This window comes from Magnolia sinica, chromosome 7 (genome assembly GCF_029962835.1).
Source record: "Magnolia sinica isolate HGM2019 chromosome 7, MsV1, whole genome shotgun sequence".
NCBI classification, from domain to species: Eukaryota; Viridiplantae; Streptophyta; class Magnoliopsida; order Magnoliales; family Magnoliaceae; genus Magnolia; species Magnolia sinica.
Window position 1 is genome coordinate 85,289,479 of NC_080579.1, and position 13,522 is coordinate 85,303,000.

The 13,522-nt window shown below is 41.2% G+C and overlaps 1 protein-coding gene across 4 annotated transcripts in view; it reads left to right on the forward strand.

Annotated features, from left to right (window-relative positions):
* Window positions 1-2,167: 2,167 nt before the first annotated feature.
* LOC131251596 (THO complex subunit 2) overlaps window positions 2,168-13,522 on the forward strand; it is a 105,759-nt gene continuing 94,404 nt past the window's right edge. For 2 of the 4 annotated variants that reach the window (XM_058252409.1, XM_058252411.1), the window contains exons 1-3: window positions 2,172-2,633; window positions 2,835-2,960; window positions 11,665-11,706. In XM_058252409.1, coding sequence (XP_058108392.1) covers window positions 2,499-2,633; window positions 2,835-2,960; window positions 11,665-11,706 — 303 coding nt within the window. In that variant the 5' untranslated portion in view covers window positions 2,172-2,498. Of the gene's footprint in view, window positions 2,634-2,834; window positions 2,961-11,664; window positions 11,707-13,522 lie in introns of all 4 variants that reach the window. The other 2 variants (XM_058252413.1, XM_058252412.1) reach the window with 2 other exon arrangements.

Here is a 13,522-nt window from a genome sequence, read left to right on the forward strand (position 1 = left end):
GTTTCTCAGTCTGCATATATTATATGGGGATCCATCGAGCCATTGTCATGTACGTTCATGCACTATGCCCCAGGGCCAGCTAGTCCTATCTGATGGTCAATGGTCTTGGTCCAATTACAAATCAGAACTAATCAGTTAGACTCAACCTGATCAATGGTTCTTGGAGTCTAGCTACATCACTGCCATGAAAATCCATGCAATAAGACCTGACGGGATGGATCAAATAGGGTTGCCGCCCACTGGGTTTTTGGGCTGGCTCGCTTTGGGCTGGAATATCAGACCCGAGGGTTGGATCTAGCTTAAATTTAAGCCCATCTATTAATTAGGCTGGGCTCGGCAGTTTATTAACTTATGTAGGGGTGCACATGGAATTGGTAGAACCGGTAAATCGGATCGGAACTGTGGTTTGGTTTAGTTCTAAAGTGTACCAGTTCTGGTTTTGATTCCGAAAATCAAAGGACCGATTAGTTCAGTTTAGGGTCCTTAGAACTGAACCAAACCGTGAACCAAACCGTATAACCAAACTCGGAACCAAACTTGGAACCAGACTGAGTTTACAATATATTTTAATTGTCTATTTTATTAGTTTCCAATATATTTTAGTTGTTTATTTTATTCATGATTTATGTTTTACAATGCACTTTTTGATTGTTTTCATAAATATCTTTCTGCACACTTTACAAAATATTTAAACCATTTATCAAATAGATCACAACATGAATGGACATAGGCTGGATTATTAAAAAAATATATGCAATTGGGCTGGATTATAAAAAGCCCAGAACTGTAGAACCGAACTGGTTTTTACGACCGGTTCTAGTTTGCAAATGGTTTGGTTCCAATTCCAATTTTCTTAGAACCGTTAGAATGGTTCGGTTCTAGTTTCAACCCAGAACCAGACCGCACCCCCAAACCTGAGCCAGTGTCGGTCCATCTGGCCAGTTTAGGATTTCAAAGGCATGTTTGTCATATAAAGGCCCACCTAATGGACAGCCCAGATCTTGCAACAAAGTTGGTGGCCTGGCTCAGGATGGGCTCTGGCGTGCATAATCATCACAGCTGGGCTCAGGTCTGTTTTGGGCCTTTCATTTGCTATGCGGAATGGCCTCTGACAGATCTCCCACCCACTGTTTACGTACGTACACAACCACTGACACTTTCGAAAATTAAACACGTGTGAGGTCAGTAAACGGATACAAGCCATGTTAGTTATTGGGCCTGAGCCCAGGCCCAAACCCAACAGACGTGCCGCTTTAGTCCCCATCCGGTCTAAACCGGTCGGACGTGGGCCGGGCGGTCCTACGTACCGCCATTCTTGCAAGTGCAACCATGTTTCGGTACGGAGTATATAGCATTATAGATAGAGTACAGGTGAGGCTTCAGAAAATAAATGTGATAGATACCTCAAATCAGAACCGTTTAAAATTCTGGAGTCTATCTGGATGGATTACAATCCAAAGTTTACACTGTAAGTATGATCCTAACCGGTCAGTTAGTGGGCATCAAATGGACGGTAGAAGAGAATTGGGAAATGGTCCAAATTTGACAAACAAACGTCCATTCAGCGGTCAGGATCATGCAATCAATCTGATTTTGAGTAAATTGACACATTAGTTCCCATTATTTGAGCCGTTCTGATTTGACTGCCACGTGTGTATTAGAGACACGTGTCATTATCAAAATGCTCATGAACTCGGGGAGTAGGCTGATACATGAGTTGTGCAACATTTAAAAAATGATGGTGCCTCATGCATCCTCACATTCGGCCCTGATATACTATTATCCAGACCATCCAAGTTGTGGCTCCCACTATGGTTAAAGTAGATCTAAAAGTTTACACTGACAAATAAAATCTCAACCATCCATTTAATAGCTATCAAATGAATGCTGAAAAACCGAAGTTTAGTTTCGTGGTCTCACTACAAATTTCGGTTGTGCTTCATCAACGGTTCGTTCAGTGAGTTGGACGGTCCAGATCACAATATAACCATGCCATATTGTCGTGTGCACGTTTGAAGAGTCACCACCATTTTTGAATTGGGACAAAACTACAGGCAGACGAGACCGTCAAAACGCATTTCCACCCTATACCCGCACCCTATCTCGCACACGCGTGCCATGTTAACACGTGAGACGCGAACATTTCCCTCATCATTCACTCGCGCGAATCGCCCAACAATTTGCGTAGCTTTCGTTTTCTTCCTTCTCCATGCCTGAAGGAAATAGAAAACCCTTGTTCGCTTCTCTCTATACTTCCTTTTTCCATAATCGACCCCAATCTTTCACATATTTACGTTTCCACCCCTCTTCCCCTCTCCCTCTCTAGTTCCTTCTTCCACAATCGACCCTCAACTTCTACATATTTACCATCCCCCTTCCAATTCCTACCCAAACCCTTCAATCTCCTCTCAAAACCATCCCCATCTCTGAAACCCTCCGCTCCAGCAGAAAAACCCTACTCTTCGAAATATTTCCTATTATACCCTTCTCCGGCGGCGATGTCCGTTCTATCGACGGAGTATAAATACCTGACAGAGGACTGCGTCCGGGAATGGAAGAATTCGAGCTCCAATTTCAAGCTCCCGAATCCGGTCCCGACCCTCCGTTTCCTCTACGAGCTCTGCTCTACCATCGTACTTCTCTCTCTTTTTCTTTCTGTAGCCTCATCTAGGTTTTTATTTTATTTTATTTTAATTTTAGTGGGAATTGATATCTACTCTGACCCGATTGATTTTCAAACTCCCCTTTCTGGTTTCTGAATCGAAGAAGTAACTGAGTAAGTAGTCGCTATCATTTTAATAACTATATATTTTTGAAATTTTTTGTTTTCATAGGTTCGTGGAGAGTTGCCACTTCAGAAATGTAAAGCGATTGTGGAGTCAGTTGAATTTTCCGATAAGCAGTCCAAGGAAGAGATGGCTTCTATATTTGCGGATATCGTCGCCCAAATGGGGCAAGATGTGAGTGCTTCTCTCTCTCTCTGTTTTGCAGAGGGTCTTTGTATGTTCTGAGCTATCTGTTTCTATCTAGAGCTTGTATTAGAATTTTAAGGGTATGTTTTGGCGAGAGTGAATTATCATTCTAATGGAATGCTGTTACTCATTGTCATTGTCTGAAAGAGAGCTCGGTGTCATAGATTGATAATTCTTATGGGGCAAAGTTGTTGGCTTAGCCAAATTATGCTCATGTTGTACACTAGAGGCTTTGTGCATAGATTATAGAGAATTATAGAGTAGGGAAGAAGTGTGCAGAGAGTTGTAGAGAATGGTAAAAGTGTGTAGATAAGTGTGGAGGTCTAAATTTTTTTTTGAATTCTATAGTGAAGCCTTGTAGACAGAGTAGTGTAGAGTGTTCTTGAAGTTTTTTAGAGTGTTTTAGCTGTTGGATGATCAATATATGATGCTATGCTAGAATTTATTGAGGGAGTCTAGAATGTTCCAAGGTCTATATAACAAGGTTGTATCATCATTTGTAACCATGCTAAGAAACTCATAAGCTTTGGAGCTCTAGTGCAATAGAAGCATCTACCATATGTCATGACTCTCTTGTATTCTAGTAAGTTTGGTGCATAGCACTTGGAGGATAGGCTGACTTCTTTGAGACGGAACTATGAATCAAGTGCTACATGGTCTATGCTTGAGGAAGCACTTGGAACATGGCAAGTGGTATTAGAAACAAGTTACGAAGCAGTCATAACGCTTGTGGGACAATAGAGATGCAATGGCATCAAAGGTGGTTAATAATGACCAAGCTTATGGGAACGAGGGTATTGGCATCAACAAGCCAAGGAGGGAGATGCCTTATGATGTGTTGGTGTTGTTGGAGGCGCAAATTCACAGGTGGAGCTGGCTGTGGAAGATGGATAAGAGCAATTTGAAGCAGTACACATTAGCATTGAGGACCTCAATAGTGGGCTTCGAGAACTCAAGGGGGAGATGTTGGTGCCATAAACATGTTGGCCGACACTCAATGTCGAGAGGAGGAGGCTTCCAAGCAACGATGATGGAGACACTAAACATGTTGAGGGAGCAGGTTGAGGAGACGAGAGGCGGTTCAACATTGTGCAAAAGGTTCATGGCCATGGGTGGTGCAATGAAGCTGAGGATGCTGGACCTAGGACCTTCAATGCATCAAGGGACGCTAAGGAACTTGATAACTTCGGTAATTGAAGCAGTATTTTGAGGCTGTTTTGTTGGAGGATGAGAGGGTAAAGTGAGGACTGCGAGTTTGCAACAATGTACCCCATGGACATGATGACTCTATGGCGAAAGCATCGTTCGGACATGAAATAGGGAAAATGGGGAATATGTGTCATCAACACTTGGGATGACTTCAAAGGGGAAAATTGAGACACTGCTCTATCTGAGAATGTTGAGTATTTGGCATGGAAGAATCTCAAGTAGTTGAAGCACACAAGGTTGATTTTTAGTATCTCAAGGAATTCTTGACACTCATTGTAGAGATTCCTAACATGCCAGTGAAGGAACTCCTCTTCAACTTTATTGATGGGTTGCAACATTGGGCGAAACAAGAATGTAATGACGTGGTGGGCCTGACTTGGCTTTGGAAATTGCAGTGATAGAGAATTTGATTGAGTTCATGAGGGTGACTCTTCCAGACTGAGATTACTTAGGAGGGATGGTCATGGCAAAGGCGGAGTAGAATGCAAGGAAGACTCCTACCACATGGATGGGTCTATTAAGCCATCAGGTGACAGAAATGTTAAGGGTGCTAGAGACAGGAGGGATGACATGGACAGACCGGACGTGTCCAAGCCATAGGAGCTGAAATGCTTTATTGCTAATGGGCCTCATGACAAGGGAGTGCCTAAAGAGATAGGCGCTTAACACCCTCAGAACGAAGTTGGATGAGGAGAGTCTAGGAAGCTAAGGAGGAGCTAACATATTAGGTCGATGTAGCTTCCCAATGTTGCAGATAACAAACCCAAGAGCCAAGAGAAGAGTTGAACTTTCTTTATTTGTGATAATGATCATTAGGCAAAGGATCGCCCACATAAGAAATCCTTGGGTTCGGTCCATGTTAATTAGGCCAAGGATCAAGTTCTCGAGTGCTTTGCAGGGGCAAGTGGTGAAGTAGGTTGAGCCGCTTGGACGAGAGTTGATGTGTACATCAATGGCATGTTCACTTAGGCTATGGTGGACGTAAGAGCAATCCATAACTTCACCTCTATGAAGGAGGCAAAGTGGCTAGGTTTAACACTAGTGAAAAGCAAAATCAAGGCAGTCAACTTGAAAGCCAAGCTTATTTGAGGTGTGCCAAGGACGGGGAGCTAGGCGTTGGTGGGGGAATCTGTAGGACGAGTCTCTTTGCCATTTCCACCGGGCATTTTCAAGTTGATATCGGGCATGAGCTTTATATACAAGGTGAAGGTGATTCCAATGCCCCACCTTAGAGTTATGAGCATCATGGATGAAAGGCATCCATACATGACCCTGGTGGCATGTAAGGGAAATTCGAAGGTTGGGATGATCTTAGCCTTGCAACCAATCTAGGAGACAAGGATGAAATGTGATGTGACAGATCACAAAACCGGCATGAAGGATCATCGACAGGTGGTCGATGAGGGCATCGACGCAATAGGTGGAAGATTGTCGTGTACCTATCATTGTCATTGGACCAAGTCATGGACTTGGTGAAATGATGCTCATCTTGTTCGTTAGAGGTTTTGTACACAAAATTTTAGGAATCGTAGAGTGGGAAGAAGCGTATAGAGTTGTAAAGAATGGTAGAATTGTGTAGATTAGTGTGTATATCTTTGGAGCGTTCTAGAGTTCTTTAGTGAAGCCTTGTAGAGAGAGTAGTATTGTTTGTTCTTAAAGGTTTCTAGAGTGTTCTTCGCCATTGGATTATCACCACATGTTGCCACTCTAGCAGTTAATTGAGGGAGCTCGAAATGTTCCTAGTTGGTCACTTTGCTGGCCTTTTCGGTTGCAAGGTGGGATGCTTTCCCCACATCTTATTTGGGGCTCCCCCTTTGTATTGGGAAGCTGACAAAGCATCTTTGGGACACAGTGGTGGACAGGTTTGAGAAGAGATTATTGGTTTGGAAAGGGTGGTACTTATCTCTTGGAGGGCATATTACCCTTATTAAAGCAACTTTATCCAATCGCCCTATCTACTTTATGTCACTCTTCAAATGTCCCAAGGCAGTTCTTTCCTACCTTGACAAGCTTAGATGGGATTTCTTTTGGGGTAACTTGGCTGAGAGAAAAAGTTTCACTTATTGGAGTTGGGCGAAGTGTACAAACCATATGACAAAGGCAATGCTGATATTCACTCTTTAGAATGATGAATGATGCCCTCTTGGGCAAATGGCGGCGGTGGTTTGGAACAGAAGTGGGGGGGTCTCTGGAGAGAGGTTGTTGCTAGAAAATATGGTTGTACGATAGGAGGATGGTAGACTAAGGATTCTACCCTTTATAAAACCTCGTCGGTTTGGAAAGGAATTGTTAGCATGAAGCACAAGTTCTCCAATGGTGTTGCTTTCTTATTAGGGAATGGGGGGAAGATTCGCTTCTAGTAGGGGTGTCAATGAGCTGAGTTTGGGCCCAGCCAACCTCTGTCCATGCTTGGTTTGCAGTTTTCTTCATAGGCCCAAACCTGGCTTAGGCTTGTGACGGGCCAAAAAAATTCTAGTCCGAGCCCGTCTTGGTGTGTTTACGCTGGGCCTAAGCTCGAGCCCTTTCCATTGTCGTGGAGAGAGAGAGTTGCTAATGGGGGGAGCTTTTGAAATTTTAGAATTTTCTAACTCCAATGGGTGGGCTGGGTTGGGCTGATGGGCTGTTTTACTTAGCCCAAGCCTGATGGGCTTCAGATTTAGGCCCGAGCCCCGGCCCACGGGCCTAATATTGCAATCCAAGCCCAGCTCGTGGTAGGCCAAGTCCACAAGCCTGATAGCCAGCCCAACCTATTAACAACCCTAACTTCTAAGAAGATGTTTGGAGGAGCGATATGCCTTTGTCCACCTGTTTCCCGACTATTGCTTGTCTTGCTCTGGATCGAAGCATCATGATCGATAAATGCTATGAGCTCCGTGGTGAGGTGGTTTGTTCTCTGCCTTGATGCCACCCCCCCCGTGGGATGAGGTGGATGAGTAGGTTGCCCTTTTGGAATGGCGTCATCCTTGCAACTTGGCGGTTGGTGAAAATGACAACATGTTTTGGACTAAAGACAAGTCTGGTCGCTTCACGGTGAAATTGTTCAACTTCATGCTTCGGAAAAAAAGGGAGAGTGTTGTGAACACTTCTCATGTTTGGAATTACGGTGCCCCTCCAAAGAGTGGGGTTTTTTGTTGGCTAGCAGGTAGAAAAAGAATCCTCACTATCGACAATTTCCAAAAGCAATCCATGATCATTCTGAACACGTCTTCTTTTTATGGCCAATGAAGAGTCAGTTAACCATCTTCTCATCCACTGTTCCTTTGCTAGCTGAGTGTGGGTTTCTCTTCTTGCTAGGTTCGGTATGGTGTGGTCCATGCCTTTTGACAAGGATCTCCTCTGAGCTTGGATGGGGTGGCCCTTAGCAAGAGTTCTTGCGCGATTTGGAGAGTTTTTCTTCTTGCCGGTTTACGGGCAGTTTGGGTCGAGAGGAATGGACATGGTAGATGCTTCCATAACGTTTGTCGTAGTGTGGATTGGGTCGCTAGTCATATTTGGGATATTGTACTGGAGTGGGCCGTGGGAAAGGATTGGTTGAGAAAGTTGTAATTTTCTCTTTCCTTTTTGCTCCCTTTTTGTTTTTTGGTTTTGTTGTTTTCTTTATTTGCACTACCTCAGCGAGGTGCAACCTCATTTGTAACTAAGGGATTCCAAATCGGTTACATTTCGGCCGTAACGGCCGACACGTAACAGTAACGGTTGATACCATTACGCGTTACAGGGTCGTAATGGCCACCCTCTCTTTTTTGTGCCTGTAACGGCCGTTACGGGGCCATTACATTCCATAACGGCCATTATGGTATCGTAACAATTGTTACGACCCTAAAGAAAATAGGAAAAAAAGAAAAAAAAAGAAAAAAGAAAAAAAAAAACATACCTTTTTTTTTTTCTTTGTTTTCTTCTTCTTCTTCTCCTTCTCCTTCTTCTTCTCGGATTGCTGCAGCTGCGGCTGTGGTTGCTGCCGCGGCCCTTCTTTTTCTTCTTTTTCTCGTCCTCCTCCTCTCTCTCTCCCTCTTCTTTCCCTCTTTTTCTTTTCGGTTTCCCTTTCTCTCTATTCTTTTTCATTTCGGTATTGGAAAAAGGAATGGACTGCGTGGCTGTTTCTCTCTCTCTCTCTCTCTCTCTCTCTCTTCTTTTCCTCTTCCTCTTCTTCTCATCTCCATCAGCCGACCAGCATCTCTGTGACTCTCTGTTAGGGTTTCAAAATCGGAGAACCATCTCTTTCTCTACTAGGGTTTTGAGCACAGAGCCATGCGCATCTCCCTGCTAGGGTTTCGTGCAGAGAGCCCTCGCATCTCTCTCCATTTGAAATTGTAGCGAAGTTGAAGAGCCCTCGCATCTCTCTCCATTTGAAATCGCAGCGAAGTAGAAGAGCCCTCTTTTGCTCTCTTTTCATTCCAAAGGAAATTGGACTGTGTACGAGTTACGCAACACGCTTTTAGCGTACCGAGTAAACTTTGTTGGGCCCATCGTGAATGTATGTGGTTTATCCACACCGTCCATCTATTTTTCCAGCTCATTTAAGGGGTTGATACCAAAATTAAAACATATATAGAGCTCAAGTGGATGATACCATAGGAAACCGTGGGAATAATGATTTCCACCATTGAAACCTTGCTAGGCCCCACAGTGATATTTATTTGTCATCCAACCTGTTCATAAGATCACAAAAACATGGATGAAGGGCAAACACAAATATAAGCTTTATACAAAACTTCAGTGGCCCTCAATAAATTTTCAACGGTAGAAATTCAATTCACACTATTTCCCGTGGTGTGGCCCATTTGAGATTTGGATATGCTTCATTTTTGGGCTCAAGCACTAAAATTATCTGGTAAAATGGATGGTAGGAGTGGATTAAATATCTAAATCACGTGGACCCTACAGAGTTTACTCGGTACGCAATCAGCTTCCATTCCAAAGAGGCTGTGTGAGCCACCGAGTTTTCTTTTTAATAAAAGGTCCACATGCCGCGTGGCCCCCACCATGATGTATGTATTTTTTCCAGGTCATCCATCCATTTTGCCACATCATTTTAGGTCATGATCCAAAAAATTAGTAAGATCCAAATCTCAGGTGGACCACACCATAGGAACCAGTGGTTATAGAATGCTCACCATTAAAATTTTCTTAGGGTCCACTGTAATGTTTATTTTCCATCTAACCTGTTAATTGGGTCACACTGACGTGGATGAAGGGAAAACACACATGTCAGCTTAATCTACAACTTTTGTAGCCCCCAATAAATTTTTAATGGTGGACGTTTAATTATTGTTGTTTCTTATGGTGTGGTCTACCTGAGCTTTGGATCTGCCTCATTTTTGGGCTCATGCCCTAAAATTATTTGGCAAAATGGATGGACGGTGTGGATATAACACATTCATCACGGTGGGGCCCAAAAAACTTTGACACTCGTGTGTTACACTTCACAATCCGAGTCCCGCCTAATTCGGGCCCTTAAAAAATTGTACACGAGACATTTATTAACTTAAAATTTACCAATTAAATTATGGACTGTAGTTGCTACCTCACAATGCCAAAATCAAATTGTTTGAATAGTTATAATTATTAATTTGTGGATGCTTATTTTTTAAAATAGGGCCTTTTGATTTTTTTCATGATTCACTATCCAATAAATGTCCACCAATTCATAAGTGAGATAATGCCAATAAATTGCATGAATTTGAGGCTAATTTGGGGCATGGATTGGTCCTCCAAGTCAGCCCCAAATTGACAACGCCATCTACCTGAATTTAATTTCATTTTTTCAAAGAACTATTGGGAGAAATGATATCAAATTGTTAAGTATATAAATTAGATATTTAGAATATTAAATATATGAATTTTGTAGTCAAATCTAGGTTATCTGGCTCATAAATTCATCGAACAGTCCGATACAACTTCTCACCAAAGAGTGGACCGTTACACCACCATAAACATGTTCCAATTTATAAATGAATGCATATTTGGAATGCTTAGAATATTCCGGATTTAATCTATATTTTTTTAGCAAAAAAAATAAAAATTGCACCGTTACGCCCCCGTATCGCCGTTACACCCCCGTATCCGTATCGGTATTGGAGGACACTGTTACACCAACCGATACTGATACGGGATACCTTGTTTGTAACCATACTAAGAAAGTTGCAAAGCTTCACAGCTTTAACACATTAAAAACATTCTTCTACATCTCGTGTTATTTTTTGTGTTCTAGTAAGTTCGGTTCATAGAACTTGGAGTGCGCGCTTGGGGATAGGCTGATTCGTTCATGACGAGACTGAATCTAGTGCTGCTTTGTTGGTGTCCGAGAATCTTCCTTTGCTAAGGTGGCTGCTTTGTCGCAAAGGGCTACTGAATTCAAATTTAATCTGCTGATCATTGAAGGGGACTCATGCAATGTTATTAAGAGATGGTGATTTCCCTTCCTAGCTCGCAATTTTCCTGGACAAGGTGGCTGACATTTCTCTATGCCTTCGGTGTCGCTTTCTCACCTTCATAGATCCGGTAATGTTGAAGTGGATAGCCGGAGTAGGTCGTTACTGCAGGTTTTGGTTAGATGAGATCTGCCGGGGTTTAATCCTTGTTGAATCCTAGTTGTCTGTTCCTTGCTAGCCTTTGGCCTGTTGTTGTTTCTCTTTTCATTTGTGAAAAAGGACTTAACGTTTACGACACATAAGACTATTGGAAACTATTGCTAAAGACAACCAAAAAGATCTAATTTTGGACTCCTAAGTCCTAACAAAATCCTCAATATATTTACTGAATAAGACTCCAAAGAAGCAAGCGACAACCTCACATGAGATATGTCTCCTTAAAAATCCGTGAGCACAAGTCCACCTGTGGGGCATGTTGGATGAGCTGTAGGACCCGCAAGTTGTTTTTGGAACCCACGTCTTCATTGGACACTTGTTGCGATCATTCATCCTTGCATTAGAGGAACTATGGAGTTCTGTTTTCTCTTGTAGTCTTAAATCCTGCAAGAAAGAAATTTGAATATCTCTTTTTCTGCATGATGAATTTCCTATAGATTTCTTTCAGTGCATTTCTAAATAATTGAAGGATCATTGTGACATATCTTGTGGGAGTTTTGGATATTAATAGAAGCTAGAACTAATTTGATGACCATGGTAGGTATGGATGGGTCTGGTCAATATGGTGCAGTTTTTGTCTTAAAAGTATGATGTGGTATGTTCGATTGTGGAAATTTGGTAAATATTTTTTGTTGCTTATTTTTGAATGTCTTTTTTCAATGTTTTCTTAAATATAAAAATAATCCATCAAGACACTTGCAATTATTTGATTTTCGGTTGCTGCAAAATGACACCTCACTTTGAATGATATGATTCAATTTTGGCAACACTAGTCGCATCACTAGGCTCTTTGTCTTGTACTCTTCTTTTTTATGTTACTTATTATTATTATTATTATTATTATTTTTGATGAGGAATCCTTCTGAATTATGGTTGTACATAATCATCTTTTACAGCTTACAATGCCTGTAGAGTATCGTGTCCGCCTCGTCAAAATGGTAAATCTTCACTAACAGAGATCTTGTTTTGTTTACGTTCACTATTTTGTCTTGGTTTAATTACCTAGGTGTTAGCTTGGAAAATGTTTTGTCATTATTTTTATTTCACATCAAAGGTGCTGAATTTGCTTAATACTTATTCATTATGGTTCTAGTGGTTATCTTGGAAGGTGACAAAATTTATGTTTTGAGTTCGTATTGCTTTATGCTGAAGTTGATGAGTCTGTTATCCTATTTTTAAAAGTATCCACTTTTGTTTCCAAGGGCCAGGAGGTACTTTGAATCTCTAACAAATCGTACATCTACAGTTTAGTGCTTGCAGAGGAATTTTGCATTTCTTCAATTTGTATTAAAGTTTACCGAGTTGTTCATAATAAAAGAAATCAAATGATCTCCCGTTGTGTTATTTCGTATAATACAGATCAATTTTTTCTCATGTTACTGCAAACTTATTAAAGAATGATGTTGAACATGTCTTATTTCCCTTATTACTAGGTACAATAAGTCCTCATCATCATCGTCTAAGCCTTATCCCAACTAATCGGGGTTGTCTACTGGATAAAATAAGTGATGTGCAGTTTATATTGGAATTATTACCTGAGTATTGGAACTGGTGTTGGGTATGGCGCTGCATTCAGTGGATCACCAAAATCCAAATATTAAAAGGGTCACAAGAAGGAATGGTTAATGCATATGACTGTATTAATAAAAAACTTCACAATATTCTAATAAGTTGAATTGGTCCTTATTGGTACGGTTCACTGTAAATTCTACAATTAACTACTATAAATTCAAAATTAATAGCTTTGAGATTTCAATTCTGGGGAAATTGAGAGCCTGTATCCTTGTCCAAGAACTTAATGAGCATATGACTCAGGTGCTCTATTTTCTTCAAGGATCTATCATAAGATCGGATTTGCCGATAAGACTAATAAGTGTATTTAGTAGCCATGAGCCTTGAATTTCTTTTAGTGAACTCTGTAGTCCCCTTTTGAAATTTGAGGGACTATAAGATCCTCGGCTAGACATTTGTGGTGCCCCCAAGTCTTGAGCCTATGCTAGTGGGGCCCATGATATAGACCATTTATCTGATGGCTCCATAATGGATTGACCATGGCCCAAAATTCTCCCTGACTTGACAACCCTAACCCTTTGACAGGTTGCTTGTAGTCTATGATGGCCAGACACGGGTACTGATTTGAACACAAATATGGGAAATGGGTAGATGACTCAACAGTTCAGGATATGGATGCAGTTATGGATACAAGTGTCCCATCTGTAGTGCCCTATTTGTATCTCATTTGAGATATTTGACCATTTTATTCTGTCATATTAAACAAAGTATTACTTTTAATTGTTAAAGTATGCTGGATTTAATGAATTGCTGACATTTGCAATTTTATATATCTATCTATTACAAAGACGTTATGACAAGAACGAAAGAAAATTGTTCGTGTTTCAGAAATAACGGGCCTAATTCAATATGGTTTAGTTGAACATTTCCTAGTAGTGATGGGATCAAAACCAAAAAACCAATTTAGCTTCGATTCCTATCCAAGTAGTGCATAGGGGAATACCTTTTTCAAAAATTTGAAGCTTCTAATAACTTGGACAGATTCTATCTTCTCAGATGTCTCCAAATTTTATTCAATTCACACACAAAAGTGACACAGAAATAAGGTTGTTAAAGAAGATAGAAAAGCTCATAGTGTCGTGGAGTCTTACCATGAGAATAACAACCCTAAGATCCCGTTTGATCATTATTCACCATCTTAGCGTTACCCCAACTAATTGGGTCGGCTATGCGAATCCTTTT